At 38.4% G+C, this 14352-nt stretch overlaps 1 protein-coding gene across 1 annotated transcript in view; it reads right to left on the bottom strand.

Moving 5' to 3' along the window:
- Positions 1–14352, bottom strand: part of RELN (reelin) — a 529597-nt gene that overhangs the window by 84970 nt on the left and 430275 nt on the right. The window contains exons 32-38 of the mRNA XM_017851861.1: positions 12324–12482; positions 11947–12135; positions 10986–11259; positions 7523–7663; positions 7242–7419; positions 3360–3444; positions 2356–2538 (exon numbers count right to left, since the gene is read on the bottom strand). Coding sequence (XP_017707350.1) covers positions 2356–2538; positions 3360–3444; positions 7242–7419; positions 7523–7663; positions 10986–11259; positions 11947–12135; positions 12324–12482 — 1209 coding nt within the window. The remainder of the gene's footprint in view (positions 1–2355; positions 2539–3359; positions 3445–7241; positions 7420–7522; positions 7664–10985; positions 11260–11946; positions 12136–12323; positions 12483–14352) is intronic.

Below are 14352 nucleotides of genomic sequence, written 5' to 3'. Positions count from 1 at the left end.
AGCGTGGAACTGCCTTGTTAATTTCAGAAAGCTGTGATAATGCTTTGTATATCATGTACGTGAAAGCATGCTGTCCTTCAAATAATAGCAGTGCTATGAACCCTCCCCTGGCAAGAGTGGGTTTTGAGTTGTATTTTAGTGGTTTAGGGGAATCTGTGAGACATGCTATCTGTGAGAATGGGTGGTCAGTTAGTGGACTTAGAACTAAGGTACACTAACCAGTCTATTCAGGGAGCAATTCATGACTTTTTAGGGTCAACCCATACTTGAGTCAGGCTGAAGGACTATGGCCATTAAAAGAATGCCCTGATACACAACTGTATTTATTTGTTTATTTAACAAAGAAGAAACATATTCTCTGATCAATAATACTCCATGTTTTCTTAATGTTTTTCAAGTCTTCTATGTTGATTTGGAGATACTGTGGGAATATATGGGAAACGAGGGAAATCACTCTTTTTACTGCTATAGGATTTGATTCAGTGATTTAGACCAGGTGTTTAAGGAATATGTTATAGAGTAGATAAGAAGGGTAAAAGCCAGACTGCTTTTGTAAAGCACTGTTTGGACTGACCTTGAAACAAGGTGATAAGTCCATGCCAAGCAGAAACGTCAAGATTCCCTAGGTTGCTTCTTCACTGATCTCTACTTTAGTACAATTCTTACAGAACATTTTAAAAAAGGAACTGTAAATAGGAGCCTGTAGAACAAACCTGATGCTTTGAATGAAATCATAGGTCTCTATCTCTAATCCTATCAGTGTTCTAATTTTAGTCGCATTCTTTCCTCTTCTTGTTTAGAAAGTGGTTGGTGGAATTAATGAAAAAAAAAAATTAGGTGAGCATTTCAAACATAGTATGAAGCCAGCAATCCCTCTGTCACCCAGGCTGGAGTACAGTGGTGCCATCTGGCTCACTCCAACCTCTGCCTCCCGGGTTCAAGTGATTCTCCTGCCACAGACTCCCGAGTAGTTGGGATTACAGGTGTGTGCCACCACACCCAGCTAATTTTTTTGTATTTTTGTACAGATGGGGTTTCACCATGTTGGCCAGGCTGGTCTCGAACTCCTGACCTCAGATGATCCACCTGCCTCGGCCTCCCTAAGTGTTGGGATTACAGTTGTGAGCCACCACACCTGGCACATTCCTTTTTTGGACTTTTATTCAGTGACAAGATGTATGTATATGTCTCACAATAAATTAAAAATTTTGTTTTATGTTTTATTTTTAACTTATTAATTGTTAATGAAATAGGTTAAATTTTAGAGATGGGAGAACCTTTGCCTTTTCCATTTTTGTGTTACCTCTGCAAAGAATCTGCTGCTTAATGTGGCATCTCCATATTTATTTAGGAGATTATATGCATGACTTGGTAAAGTCTGGTCCTTTATAATCCACAGTTAATAGAAATATAGGAAGCAATAAAACATTACCAATTTGTAGAATCATTTTCTGTAACCATTTGAAATGCTATTAAATTATACATTCACTTTAACTTATCACTGAAGCAAGTGTATGTGATAAGAATATTTTATCTGTGGCACTATCTGCTTGGTCTAAGTCCCTCTCACTTCACCACGGCATTTTGCAATAGTGTTCTATTTCACTAATGAAATGCCACACTCAGAAGAACTATGTATTCCCACACTCAGAAGAACTATGTATTCCCAAATAAAGGCAACAAAAATGTCATTACAATTGATGAGTGCCCAATGATAATGCTGGATTGTTTTTAAAAAGCTTTAGCTCTGTAACAGAATTCAGCTATATTTACAATAACAGGAGAACCTACAGTCAAATAGGAAGAGATTATATATACATATATATGTTAAATATTTAAATATTTATTGAGAATTGTTGATATGGTTTGGCTCTGTGTCCCCACCCAAATCTCATTTTGAATTGTACTCCCATAATTCTCATGTATTGTGGAAGGGACCAAGTGGGAGATAATTTGAATCATGAGAGCAGTTTCCTCCATAATGTTCTCGTGGTAGCAAGTAAGTCTGATGAGATCTGATGGGTTTATCAGGGGTTTCCGCTTTTGCATCTTCCTTATTTTCTCTTGCTGCCACCATGTAAGACATGCCTTTCACCTCCCACCATGATTCTGAGGCCTCCCCAGCCATGTGGAACTGTAAGTCCAATTAAACCTCTTTTTCTTCCCAATCTGGGTATGTCTTTATCAGCAGCATGAAAACAGACTAATACACTTGTCAAAAGTGAAGCATGTACAATGTGTGTGCTGTGGACAGTTAAGCTGCTCAGTTCACAAACACTACCTCCACACCTTAGAAACAAATGTGTTAACATGCCACTGTCAGTTCTGATCACAGGAGAACACATGCATTTTTACCATTATTATAAGGTTGCCAGAGTCTGAATCTTGTAGCATTGGTTTGGGCAGTGTATGGCAAGGGAACATTGATGAAAAGTATATTGGTTGTTTGAGGAAAGTAAAATTCATCCATCAGGTGCCAAGTGATTCCTCCATTGATGGAGAATTGTAATAGAATAGAGTGAGATCTCTCTGGGGTACCTAGGAAGAAGATAACACAGGTATAAAACATATTGTGATAAAAATGGGGAAATGGTATATTCTTAGCTGAATCTTTAGGCATCAATGCATACGTGAACTTATTTTACTTGGAGGCTTTATAGTCCAAATGCTTCAGAAGCAACTTAAGGGGATGACAGGTTGGGCTTTCTGTATATCTCAAAATACACACCAAACCTTGGATGTGCACACAATAATACCTCTCTTTCTCTCTGAGATATGCACAGACATCTTTCTGTATTTAGGAAACATTACATCAAAACATTTTGATTCTACAGGCATCACGATTTTACAAAGGGTCAAACATTTAAATCTCAGGATATAAATGTTTTTATACATATACATTTCAAGAAAAACTACTTGAATATGTATTATATCTACCATCAATTTGTTCAAGAAAATTATTTAGTTAATATGAAAAGTCAGAATGACTAAGAATAGGCTTTTTTTGGATTCATATCTGTAAAAGAAAACCACATTTTCACAAGTTAAACATTTTAAATTTTAGATTTCTTTTAGTTAGAAAGTAGTGGTGGAAAGACCCAGGGACACGATGATAAATTTAACTACCATAGAACTAATAGGATTACAGCTATCTGAAATTATTTAAAATCAATATTCCCCCCCTTATATTAAGATAAACTTACATTAAAGAAAAACACTTGTAAACCTTTATGTATACCAATATATGTTAGCTCTTCCATATAACAAAACTTATGGGCCTTAAATCTGTGATTTCTTTGTGGAAAAGGAATTGTACAGGGGAGAATTCTCTTGAAGGAAAATAATGAATTCATACTTACCTTTTGCTATAAATCTAAGTGAAAACTGGACATACATCGTATTTGTACAATCCAGATCTCTTGAAATAAGCATCCTTATTCCTTCCTGAAAATAAAAACATGTATGTTAAGCAACATTTTTTTTCACTTGCAAAATTGTGTCCCTTTGATTTTATACACCTAACTTGCATTAGCCAAGTAATAAATGCATATCATGATCAAGAAGCAAATTTTGCCTAGTTTAAAAGGAAATATGGGATGATCCTTGTTTCCCCTCTCTAAATGGCTTTCATATCCTGTGCCTGAATGACACAGTTTCATTGTCTCAACTCTAAATCATACTTTTCTGTGACTCTTCTAAAAGCGGTGCAAAATGATAGCATTACATATCTACAGGCCTTTTTAAAAAATAGACTCCTTTGATCACAGCATGTTACGAGAGGAGTAACGAGGAAGCAGATGGAAAACGTGCCAAGTGCTCCCGCTGGAAGATGGGAACTAATAGGTAACTTTCTCAGGGTTCCAAGGAGTCTTAGGAACTTACTACTCCTTTGCTCACTCTGATAGCCCCAGGGGCTCTCATTCAGGCAGACACACCACCACCCCCGAGTGGGTCAAGTTAAATAAGGCATAACTAAGGCAAGGCCTGATGCTCAGGCTGTAAGCACTCATGCAGAGAAGTCAATGAACAAGGAAACAGACCACATTAGCTTTCATAATTTTTTCTGCTAATTTAACTATTTCTCGTTGCCTAGGATTGACAACTTGAAAGGTTCTTTTCTTCATGGGTACATAGGATTGCAGTGACAGCCAGTAAAACAGAATTTCACTATGCAAATAGCATAAGGTCCAAACAGGTCTTTTAGTTTTTCAGCTGCAACTTCTGAATGACGTGACTCTACGGATGTATGGCTGTGTGATAATAAGTGGACACTGTCAACTGATTTCTCATCAACTAACAAATGCCAAATGTAATTTTAGCTAAAAGGGAACATTTTTCCTCTTCTTCATCATATATATTATAGATCACATTGCTCAATAGCTGAAAAAAATGTAAGCAGAGCAAATTCCACAATAGCAACCATATGTTGAGTGCCTATACACGCTGGGTGCTAAGATAGACACTTTACTCATTTAAAGCACCTAGCACTACTAAGAGAAAAATGTTATTTTCATGCTGCAGATAAGCAAACTAAAACTCAGGGAGGGAAAGTAACTTTCTCAAGATTACATAGTTTGTAAGTGGTGATGGTAGGATTTGAACCCAGATATGTCAGATTCTAAAATGTGTATCCTTTATAAGATACCAGTGTTTTCTTTATTAAACTATCTTTTGGTTTGGGGAGAAAAATATCCAGATAATGCCAAATGTAGAATTTGAAAATTATTTGACGTTGTAATGAAAAAGCAACTGCATTTAACCTATCTCATAACTTCACAAAGCACAGATTCATACTTCCAGAACAGGTTGCCATGTAAAAGCCTTATATTTCTAGTCTTTGTTTTTTTTTATGCCTAGTAATTCACTGCTCTGCTGAGTCCATGATACCTAACCCATGCGTCTTCTTCATTTCTTCATGTCTTAATGTCTTTACCCTCTTCCTTATACACTTGCATAAAGCCTTGGATTTTGTTTTTTTTTTTTTTTAAGAGATAGAGTCTTGCTCTCTTTCCCAGTGGCTATTTATAAATGTTATCATAGCTCCCTAGAGACTCGAACTCCTGGCCTCAAATGATCCTCCCACCTCAGCCCCCACTGTAGCTGGGACTAGAGATGTGCACCACTGTGCCTGGCTAAGTGTTGGATTCTTTTAGAGCTCAATGCTATGTGGAAGTTGAGGTTCAGAGGAAAGGTCCCTTCTTCAGATTGTAATGAAAAAGCTTTGAGGTAGATAGTTGATAGATTCAGGTAATAAATATCCCTTGCTAACACTGTAATATAGAAATACGATTACTCTTTCCCCTTGATTATGGAATGCAAGTATAAAATTGTTCCCATGCGTCAATACAAGCCACTCATAAAGGGACCTATTTTACACTGTATTTTGTAGGAGCAATTTTATTGAAAGTGGGCATGATTTGTAAACTGAAAGTATCTTTCTTTTATAGTTGCAATATTTGTTTATAGGTTAGCATTTTGTATTGATATTTATACAGCAGAACTGTCAAACTCTGCTGCCACATATATTCTAGTTCACACAGATGTGTTTCTTTTCTCATCCTTTTTCAGGTTCTGATCCATTTGTGCTAAATGTGAGAAATTCTTTTGTAACAAACAAGCTATTTTAATAGTAGATAGTATTCCTGAATCTGTAAACATTAAAAAGAGACTATCATATCCTTTTTCGCGAAAGAATGACTTTCTAGGTCAAACTGCAACCTACTGAATGGCACACGCTGAGTCCTCTCTACATCTTGCAGAGCTGATAGATAATATGTCTAACACATAGAATGCTTGGCTGCTCTTGCATTTGGATGGCTAAAGGGAAAATACAAAACACTATGCATCTTTCTTGTTTAGAGGATCAAAAGACTAGGTTAATTCTACCACTTAAAAATTTATCAGATAAATATCTGTCAATCACAAAAAGTTATAGGACTTCTGCTTTTTAGTCTTGTCAGCTGGTTCAAATGGGTCAGATGTGAGCTAGTGGTAACGAGAACTAACATCTTAGTTAAGACAAAACAAAACAAACCCCGCTGCCCCCCAAACCAGGAGTCTCCACTCTGAATGTTCCACCTCAATTTCTTCAGTCCCTCAAAACTCTCAGGGACTTGTAAATCTTTCTCAGGCACTATGCATTGCTTTCTTTCTCATCCAAAACTTGAGAAGAATTTGGATTCACACAAGGATGATAACTGGCATCTATTAACTATAATTGAAAAAGTTCCAGGGTATCTAATTTTCTAGGTGTTAGATGTTAATCATTAGGGTTGTACAGAAACCCATGCAGGTTTTTGTCAAATACTTCATTTGCACACCTAGGTTAGCCAATTTCCCCACGCTGAGAGAGATGGGTGTGGCATGTATTCACATATGAAGATGTGCCAGCTTAGCACAGAGTGTCACACAATTGCTTAACATCTCTCTAACCGAACATCTAGGTTGAAATACAAGAAGATGTTTGAGAATGCTATTTTACTTGACTTAAATATTTGGTTTTCTTTTCTTTTCTTTTCTTTTTTTTTTTTTTTTTTGAGACGGAGTCTCACTCTGTCACCCAGGCTAGAGTGCAGTGGTGCAACGTTGGCTCACTGTAACCTCCACCTCCCGGGTTCACGCCATTCTCCTGCCTCAGCCTCCCGAGTAGTTGGGACTACAGGTGCCCATCACCACGTCCGGCTAATTTTTTGTATTTTTAGTAGAGACGGGGTTTCACCGTGTTCGCCAGGATGGTCTCCATCTCCTGACCTCGTGATCTGCCCACCTTGGCCTCCCAAAGTGCTGGGATTACAGGTGTGAGCCACCACGCCCGGCCAAATATTTGGTTTCCTTAAAGTCACCAAATGGTTCTATGGGCAGAAAAAAAGACAAAAGAAAAACTACAGACCGTTCATAAAGTCATTCAGAAAATATTCCAAGTTAAATATTTAGTAACATTAAATCTTAGATTATGGAAATTTACATTCTAAAAACTATATACATATAAATTTATGTATATAATTCCAGCAGGAAGTAAGGAAGGTCTGATCACCAAAGCAGAGGAAAAAGTTTATGCCCAAGTGATCATGAAAAAGTGATTGCACTCAGAAGAGGAAACAGGGTTTGGGCTAAAAGTCAATAACTATGTATTAAATATTATGTCATTTGAAGAGATTCAGAAATGCATTTGTGTTGAGCAGTGACTGACGAAGACAGTGTTAGTAGTAATGTTGGGAAGGAGAATCTTATCTGTATCTGACCCCTTTGAAAATTAGAGATGTGCCAGATTTGATGGTTTCACCATTCAGATTCCCCCTCTCTGCACCATACACTTCAGGCCAAAGGTCAGGATGCAAGTTCCCATTGAAATCGTCTTTAAGAATCGAGGGCAGAGGAACAACAGGAACACAATAGGGTCCACCAAAGCCCCGGTCACACCTAGGAAAGAGAGGGAGTGGAGAAAAGACATTTGTCACGAGTTCAAAGAGCCATATTTATTTTTGTGTTGCAAAGAAAGAAACTGCCAGTTTTATTAACTTACACACAGTGTCCAGCATCACAAATCCCTCGTCCTGAGCACATCCAAGGGCACCCTGAGGCCAGTACAACATTATCAATCGCCCAGGAATCAGCCCCCACAGTGTAGTTGGCCTGAATCCATCTGAACCGGGTCCTGGGAGAACTAACCAAAGAAAACACACCATTGGTTTGACGAGCAACCTTGAAAACACAAGGACATTTATTTTCATTCCCTTTTCTCTTCAAAGTGCCTTCCTCCAGAGTCCAGTTGTCTCTTCCTTGACGCACTTTATCTTCCTACTAAGTAGTAGGAAATGCTGTTTTCTCTTGACTTATCAATAGGAGAGTAGAAAGCATGTTGTTTTATATAAACAAACTTCACTTTTTTTATATAAACAAACTTTCACTTTTTTTTTTCTCATGTAAGAGTCTACAAACACATGTGTGAAATGGAAAAGTTATTTTGAAATATCCACTTGTTTTGTTTTGAAATACATGCAGAATTTTAGTTTTGCTTTCAGACTCTTATTGCTATTCAGTACTGGGAGGGACTGAAGGTGATAAATATGAGGAAAACTTGGAGTCTGACAAAATTCTGGCAGGGAGGTCTCTACTTTACTGTCCCGGAATCGTTTCTGAGAGTAAATGGAAGCCCTTGATACTTCTGCACTCTGCTTTGGTTCTCGAGGTTCTGGCTTTCTAAAGCTGAGGTCTAGAATGAGTGATGCATTCTCATATTTTCTATTTATTTGCAGTCTGTGACTTGGAGTATCTTGGGTCACAAGACTGCTTTATCCAGAAAGAGATGCAGACTTACCAAACAACAGTAACAGTCCCTGACTTAGGAAAAGTTTGCATAGAAGTGTGTTTGTCTATTATGTGGAACGTGGAACACAGTCTACTTGAAGTAGAATTTCAGCAGCACCATTCTAAGTAGTACTGTTTCTCCTACACAAGTTCTCCAAGGATGTGACACAGCTGTCGGCATGGTGGCTTTAACATGGAAACCTCATCACAGCACCACTGTTTAACACCCGTCAGTGGTTCCCCAACACGTGCACTGTCAAGACCAAACTATTTATGATGACATACATGGCTCCTCCATTGTCTGCCCTCTTTCCTGGCTCTAGACCTCCTACTTCTTACCTCACAATTATATTCTGGCAACACTGAACACTTGAATTTCCCCATCCACTCATGCTTTTTCTGGCTTCCTGGATTTTGTTTTGGCTTACGCCAGGACAAATGCCCTCTCGCTCCCCTCTTCTCCTGGATAAGCCCTACTCAGAGTCAGCTGAGACATCAACTCCTTTAGAAAGCTCCCTCCAGTTCTCCCCAAATGAGTTAGGTAGTATCCTCCTGTGTTTCGATAATATCTCTGAGTACTTCCTCTGGTATCATCTTATAGCATAAATAGCTGCTTAGAGGTTTGTTATCCTAAATACAGTGATGTGCTGTGTAACGACGTTTCTGTTGATGATGGACTGTGTTTATGACGGTGGTCTCATAAGATTATAATGGAGCTGAAAAAAATTCTTATTGTCGATTGACATCTTGATGATTCTGACCTTGTGTATGCCAAGGCTAATAATGTGTGTTTTTGTGTCTTAGTTTTTAAGAAAGAAGTTTTAAATGTTAAAGTTCTCAAAATATTAAAAGCTTATAGAATAAAGATAGAAAGAAAACATTTTTGTACAGATGTACAATGTGCTTGTGTTTTAAGCTAAGTATTATCACAAAGGAGTCTAAAAGTTTTAAAAGTTTATAAAATGAAAAGTTAGAGTAAGGTGAATTTATTATTGAAGAAAGAAAATATTCTGTTTTTAAATTTAGTGGACCCTAAGTGCATAGTGTTTATGAAGTCCATAGTAGTGTACAGTAATATTCTAGGCCTTCACATTCACTCACCACTCACTCACTGACTCACCCAGAGCAACTTCCAGTCCTGTAAGCTCTGTTTATGGGAAATACCCTATACAAGTGTACCAGTTTTTAATCTTTTATACCATATTTTTATTGTACCTTTCCCATGTTTAGATATATAAATACTTGGAATTATGTTACAATTGCTTACAGTATTTAGTATAGTAAAATGCTGTAGAGCTTTGTAGCTGAGGAGCAATAGGCTAGATCATACAGCATAGGTGTGTAATGGGCTAAACTATGAAGGTTTATGTAAGTTCACTCTATGATGTTCACACAACAATGGAATTGCCTAACAATGCATTTCTCAGATGTATCACCATCGTTAAGTGATGCATGACTTTAATATATTTGGATCCCGGCATCAGCTTATTCATTTAGTACCAGAGTGCTTAAAAACTGTAGATATTCAGTAAGTGTTTGTTGAATTAAAAAAAAAATGAGTAAATGAGCTACAAGTAAGCACTATTTAAAGCTTTAGCAGTCATAGGAAACTATTTTAGGCTAAATACGAAAATGTTTTGGCTTCCTGAATTTTCCCTTGCCACTTGGTTGTAAATGTCTGGATCAGGTTTGCACCAGGAAAACAGAAACCACTATAAATTCTTAACACAGAAAGAAATTAATGCAAGGAATTGGATGTATAGAAAGTGGCAGAGCAGAGAAGCCAGTAGAAGCAGTGAGGAAACCAGAGTTTAGCAAAGTCAGGAGGTCACTTACTATGAGTCTAAGACTGGAGGGACACAGGGAGGAAGTGTTGCTGCTGGTGCCCAGGGACCAGGGTCACCTGGAGGGCCACCCAGGGGAGCTAGAGCCACAGAAGTTGGCCAAGATGCAGTTGAGGCAGAAACAACGGGGAGGAACACCCTGATTTATCCCTTATTTCTCCCCTCCTTTCTCCTGCCAGTGTCTGACAGCAGATGTAGGAGGCTGGGAAATGCAACCTGCCATTCAGAACAGAGCACAGGAAGGGAGAGGAAAAGATCTTGGGGGGTGCAGTCCCAGGAGGTAATCAGTCACCATAGTACCCGTTAGTTCCTAGAAACATCCTCCAATGATCCAAATGCCTACGCCACAAAAGTGGGAGCCTGCTGTAAGTCAGCACAACTCTTGAATGTGATCTGAAATGCCGGGGAGGGGAAGACAGATGCAAAATAATATGAGCATTCCAAAGGAACCAACCTTTTGTTCATATTGTGGTACTGAGATGAAAAAAAACTAAGGATACTCTCCAATATGTGGTAATTTCACATACTGCTTAGTGTGAATAAGTATCAGTCTGGTTTACGGGCAGAGACTTATTTTACAAGTTTAAAATGGAATCTGGTGGGCAGCCTTTATTTTAGCAAAAAACAGAAAAGTTCAGCCTTGTAAAACTTTTGGTGCTCTCTAGCCACATTTAAAACTTGCAACGCAAAGCACCCTGCACTTTTTTCTTCCTGGCATTTCCATGCATAATTATCATGAAAGAATAATAGAATACCTAGGCAGAATCACAATTATTTTCAAATTAAGTGACAGGCACCCAGCGTTCTGATATGTAGCCAAATGACAATTCTCACATGGTGGAGAGTGGAAGGTAGACAGTGATCCGCTTCCAATTCTGGAATCTTTCCGAGGTGTAAATTGAACTTTCCGTGTAGTGCAGACAGCCAATGGTTGGAGGAACACACTCTTCAGTGACAAGATGCCAGTCCTTGCCATTGTTCAGAGAATACTGGAGCTGTACGCTGTGGGAGCTGCTGAAAGGCTTGCTACAGCCCATGCTCATTTCAAACTGCAGAAAGGTAGATGCTGACACATGAAAATCCCAGGTCTCAGCATAACGAGGTTTTCCTGAAAAAAAAAAAAAAAAAATGTCAATGATAGCATACATGTGTGTCATTTTCTTATTTGGTGTTTATGCTTTATAATAAACATTTTCAGTAGCAAACAAAAATCACGGTGTATCTTTAATGCCCCATATGTGCTTTGACTTTTCTTCTTATGTTTTCTGTTTTTATTTGGTTACCACAGATTTCGAAATATGGAAGGCTGCTAATTTGAAAAGCATTACCACCTTGGAAAGGGCTAACATAGTATCTTTAAAATACTGATATATTACAGTTGTATATATTTTTGTGGTTACATGTGACATTTTGATACATTTATACAATATGCAATGATCAAGTCAGGGTAATTGGGATATCTATCACTTCAAACATCTATCTTTTTTTAAACATAGAGTCTTAAGTCTACAAGGTATGAAACATAGGAATGTCTTCTCATCGATTTTTTTTTGCTCTTCTTTTAAGAAACCTTACTCATATCATTCACGTTCTGTGAAAGACAGTTCCAACAAAAACCATCACTAGGATCACCAAGTTGTCTTAGGACAATAAAACTTCCTTTTTTTCCCTGAGAGCCACCCTCAGCATGGGTAATTAGGCACAGTTTTGCATTAGAAAGTTTCCTCCTGAGTTTTAGTTAATTTAGTCCTCTAGTTAATCAAATATTCTCCTTTTATTTAGTGATAACCTATACCTATGTTTTCAGTGAATATCAGAGCAGTATCCATGGAGAGACAGTCAATATCAACTTGACCTCCTTGGATTCGATACCAGTTGGCTTGCAAATCTATGGAGCCATCAAATTTGTCTTGAAATCCAGTTTGAGAGCTGTCATTCATTCCTATAAGAACATCATCCAAAGCCCACTGGGCTGAATGCTTCCCTGCAATCAGATGAACAAAGGCAGTTAGAGAAGGTTTGTTACATAGCAATATGAATATCTTCATGACGGTGATTTTAAATCAAATTGTCTAGAAACTGAGAGCAAATTAAGAAACACACAGTGCAAGGTGGGTATGGATGCTGCATGACCTAAAAGCTACCAGAAAGCTGGAGTGAGCAGTAAGTTACCATGTTGCGGCTGCCACCATCGAAACGCTGTTGCAGGTGTCTTCGCCTCCTGTGGCAGGTCAATGGAAATGATCTGTGGTTCCAGGAAGGACATGAAGTCCAACTCTCGAAGCAAATGCCAGAGTATCCCATTGTCATTTGAATACTGAACAATAAGCCCTGAGTTAAAAGACATAAATCCAGTTACTTGGACACTTTCCTAGAGGGAAGGAACAGTATTTCTTAAATGGTGAGACTGCAGCAACCTCAAATTGTGTCTCCTAGAATAAGAGGGCATATTCGTGTAACTTCCAAGGAATGAATTAGTGGACCCGAAAGCTCATCAATTTTTTGACAGTTTCTAATGCACTGACTCCCAGGAAATGAAGGAAAAAATACATAAGCTCTTATAAGACTACTCAGCTTTGTATGAGTGATGAGTAAGTTGGTAAGGGGAACATAAAAACCCACTATAGATCATGTATTTGAATTTTAGATTCTGTTCTGAACATTACAAAATCTCATATCATTATTACATATTCAGAAGAAATATCTCAATCTCCCTGGCAAAAAATCAAGTAGCTCTTTGTTGCCGAAGCACAGAGCAGTAGGCACTAACTGGTCTGAAATTCTATTAAGCAGAAAGATCCCTTTAATCGCACTTCACACTTTGTCAGACCTTGGTCAGTGAAGCCTAAGTGAAACCAAATTATTAAGTGGCAAAGCAGAAAGGTTCACGCCTCTCCAACGTTAGTCTGACTTTTGTTTCTCTGTGTTACCTTTTCCCCTTTTCTTGTCCCAGTCATCCATGCCCCTCCACTGTCACTAGGGTGATATGATCCAGGGAACTGCACATGAACGTGTAAGGGACCTCATGTCCCTTCTAAAAGAGGGTGCAGAGAAGGCGTAATGTTGAATGAAAGGAAAAAGTTGCTAAGGATGACATTGTGGGAATCAATTGTGTACACGTGTGTGTGTGTATAACTAGGTAGAAATCAGTGCCCGTATTAAGAATAAGACTGTGCCAGCCTTTATACCCCCTCTTTGGTAGGAGGGGATAGAGTGGTAGAGGGTATTGATCTAATTGCCTATTCCATAATTTTTCTAAGACTGGCACTGCATATTCATAATTACGACTAGGGATACTGAACCACTTTTTGAGTATTCATAGAAATTATGCTCAGTAAAGTTGTTATTTTCATTATTATTATTACTTTTTGAGACAGGGTCTCACTCTGTCACCCAGGCTGGAGTGCAGTGGCATGATTACAGCTCACTGCAACCTCTGCCTCTCTGGGCTCAAGTGATCCTCCCACCTTAGCCTCCCAAGCAGCTGGGACTACAGGTGTGTGCCACCCCGCTTGGTTAGGTTTTGTACTTTTTGTAGAGACGGGGTTTTGCCATGTTGCCCAGGCTGGTCTCAAAATCCTGGGATCATGCGATCTGCCTGCCTCAGCCTCCCGAAGTGCTGAGATTAAAGGCATGAGTCATTGCACTCGGCAAATTCTTACTCTTTTGGAAAATTATAATTTTTTTTTGCTATATAGAACCTTTCTATTTCTCTATTCTTGACTAACAAGAATTTCCTCAACCCTTTATCATGTTGGATAATTATTTTAGTGTCAAAAATATTACAATAAAGTGTAGTGCTAAAAGAATGCTGTTTATGGCTAATTAATTGCACGTGGAATTATTGCCACTACATCTGACAAAGGATGATGCCAGGAACAAAAATGACCAATATGCTAAAATCAGAAATCTCAAGATAACCAAACCTACTGTATTTAAAATAAAAGAACTCATCAGACTGAAGGAGAGGATGAAAATCTGTTCACATAACAGAACTCTTTGGGGAGAAAGCATGCTGTATACAGGCGTGGGGATGAGGGTTACAGGTTCTGTTGACTAAGGTGAGACCCACGTGTTGGGAAAGGGACAGTCACACCAAAGTTCATGAAGAAAATGGAAGCAAGGCTGTTTGTCTTTATTCTAGTCAAGTTGAGGAATGTGTGGCATAAGCTCCAGTCTCCAAACTCCGATGTTGCTCAAG

The sequence above is a fragment of the Rhinopithecus bieti genome, unplaced genomic scaffold, assembly GCF_001698545.2.
Source record: "Rhinopithecus bieti isolate Rb0 unplaced genomic scaffold, ASM169854v2 scaffold_59, whole genome shotgun sequence".
Taxonomy (NCBI): domain Eukaryota; kingdom Metazoa; phylum Chordata; class Mammalia; order Primates; family Cercopithecidae; genus Rhinopithecus; species Rhinopithecus bieti.
The sequence above is the reverse complement of the archived record's forward strand: the minus strand, read 5'-3'. Positions and strand labels throughout refer to the sequence as shown.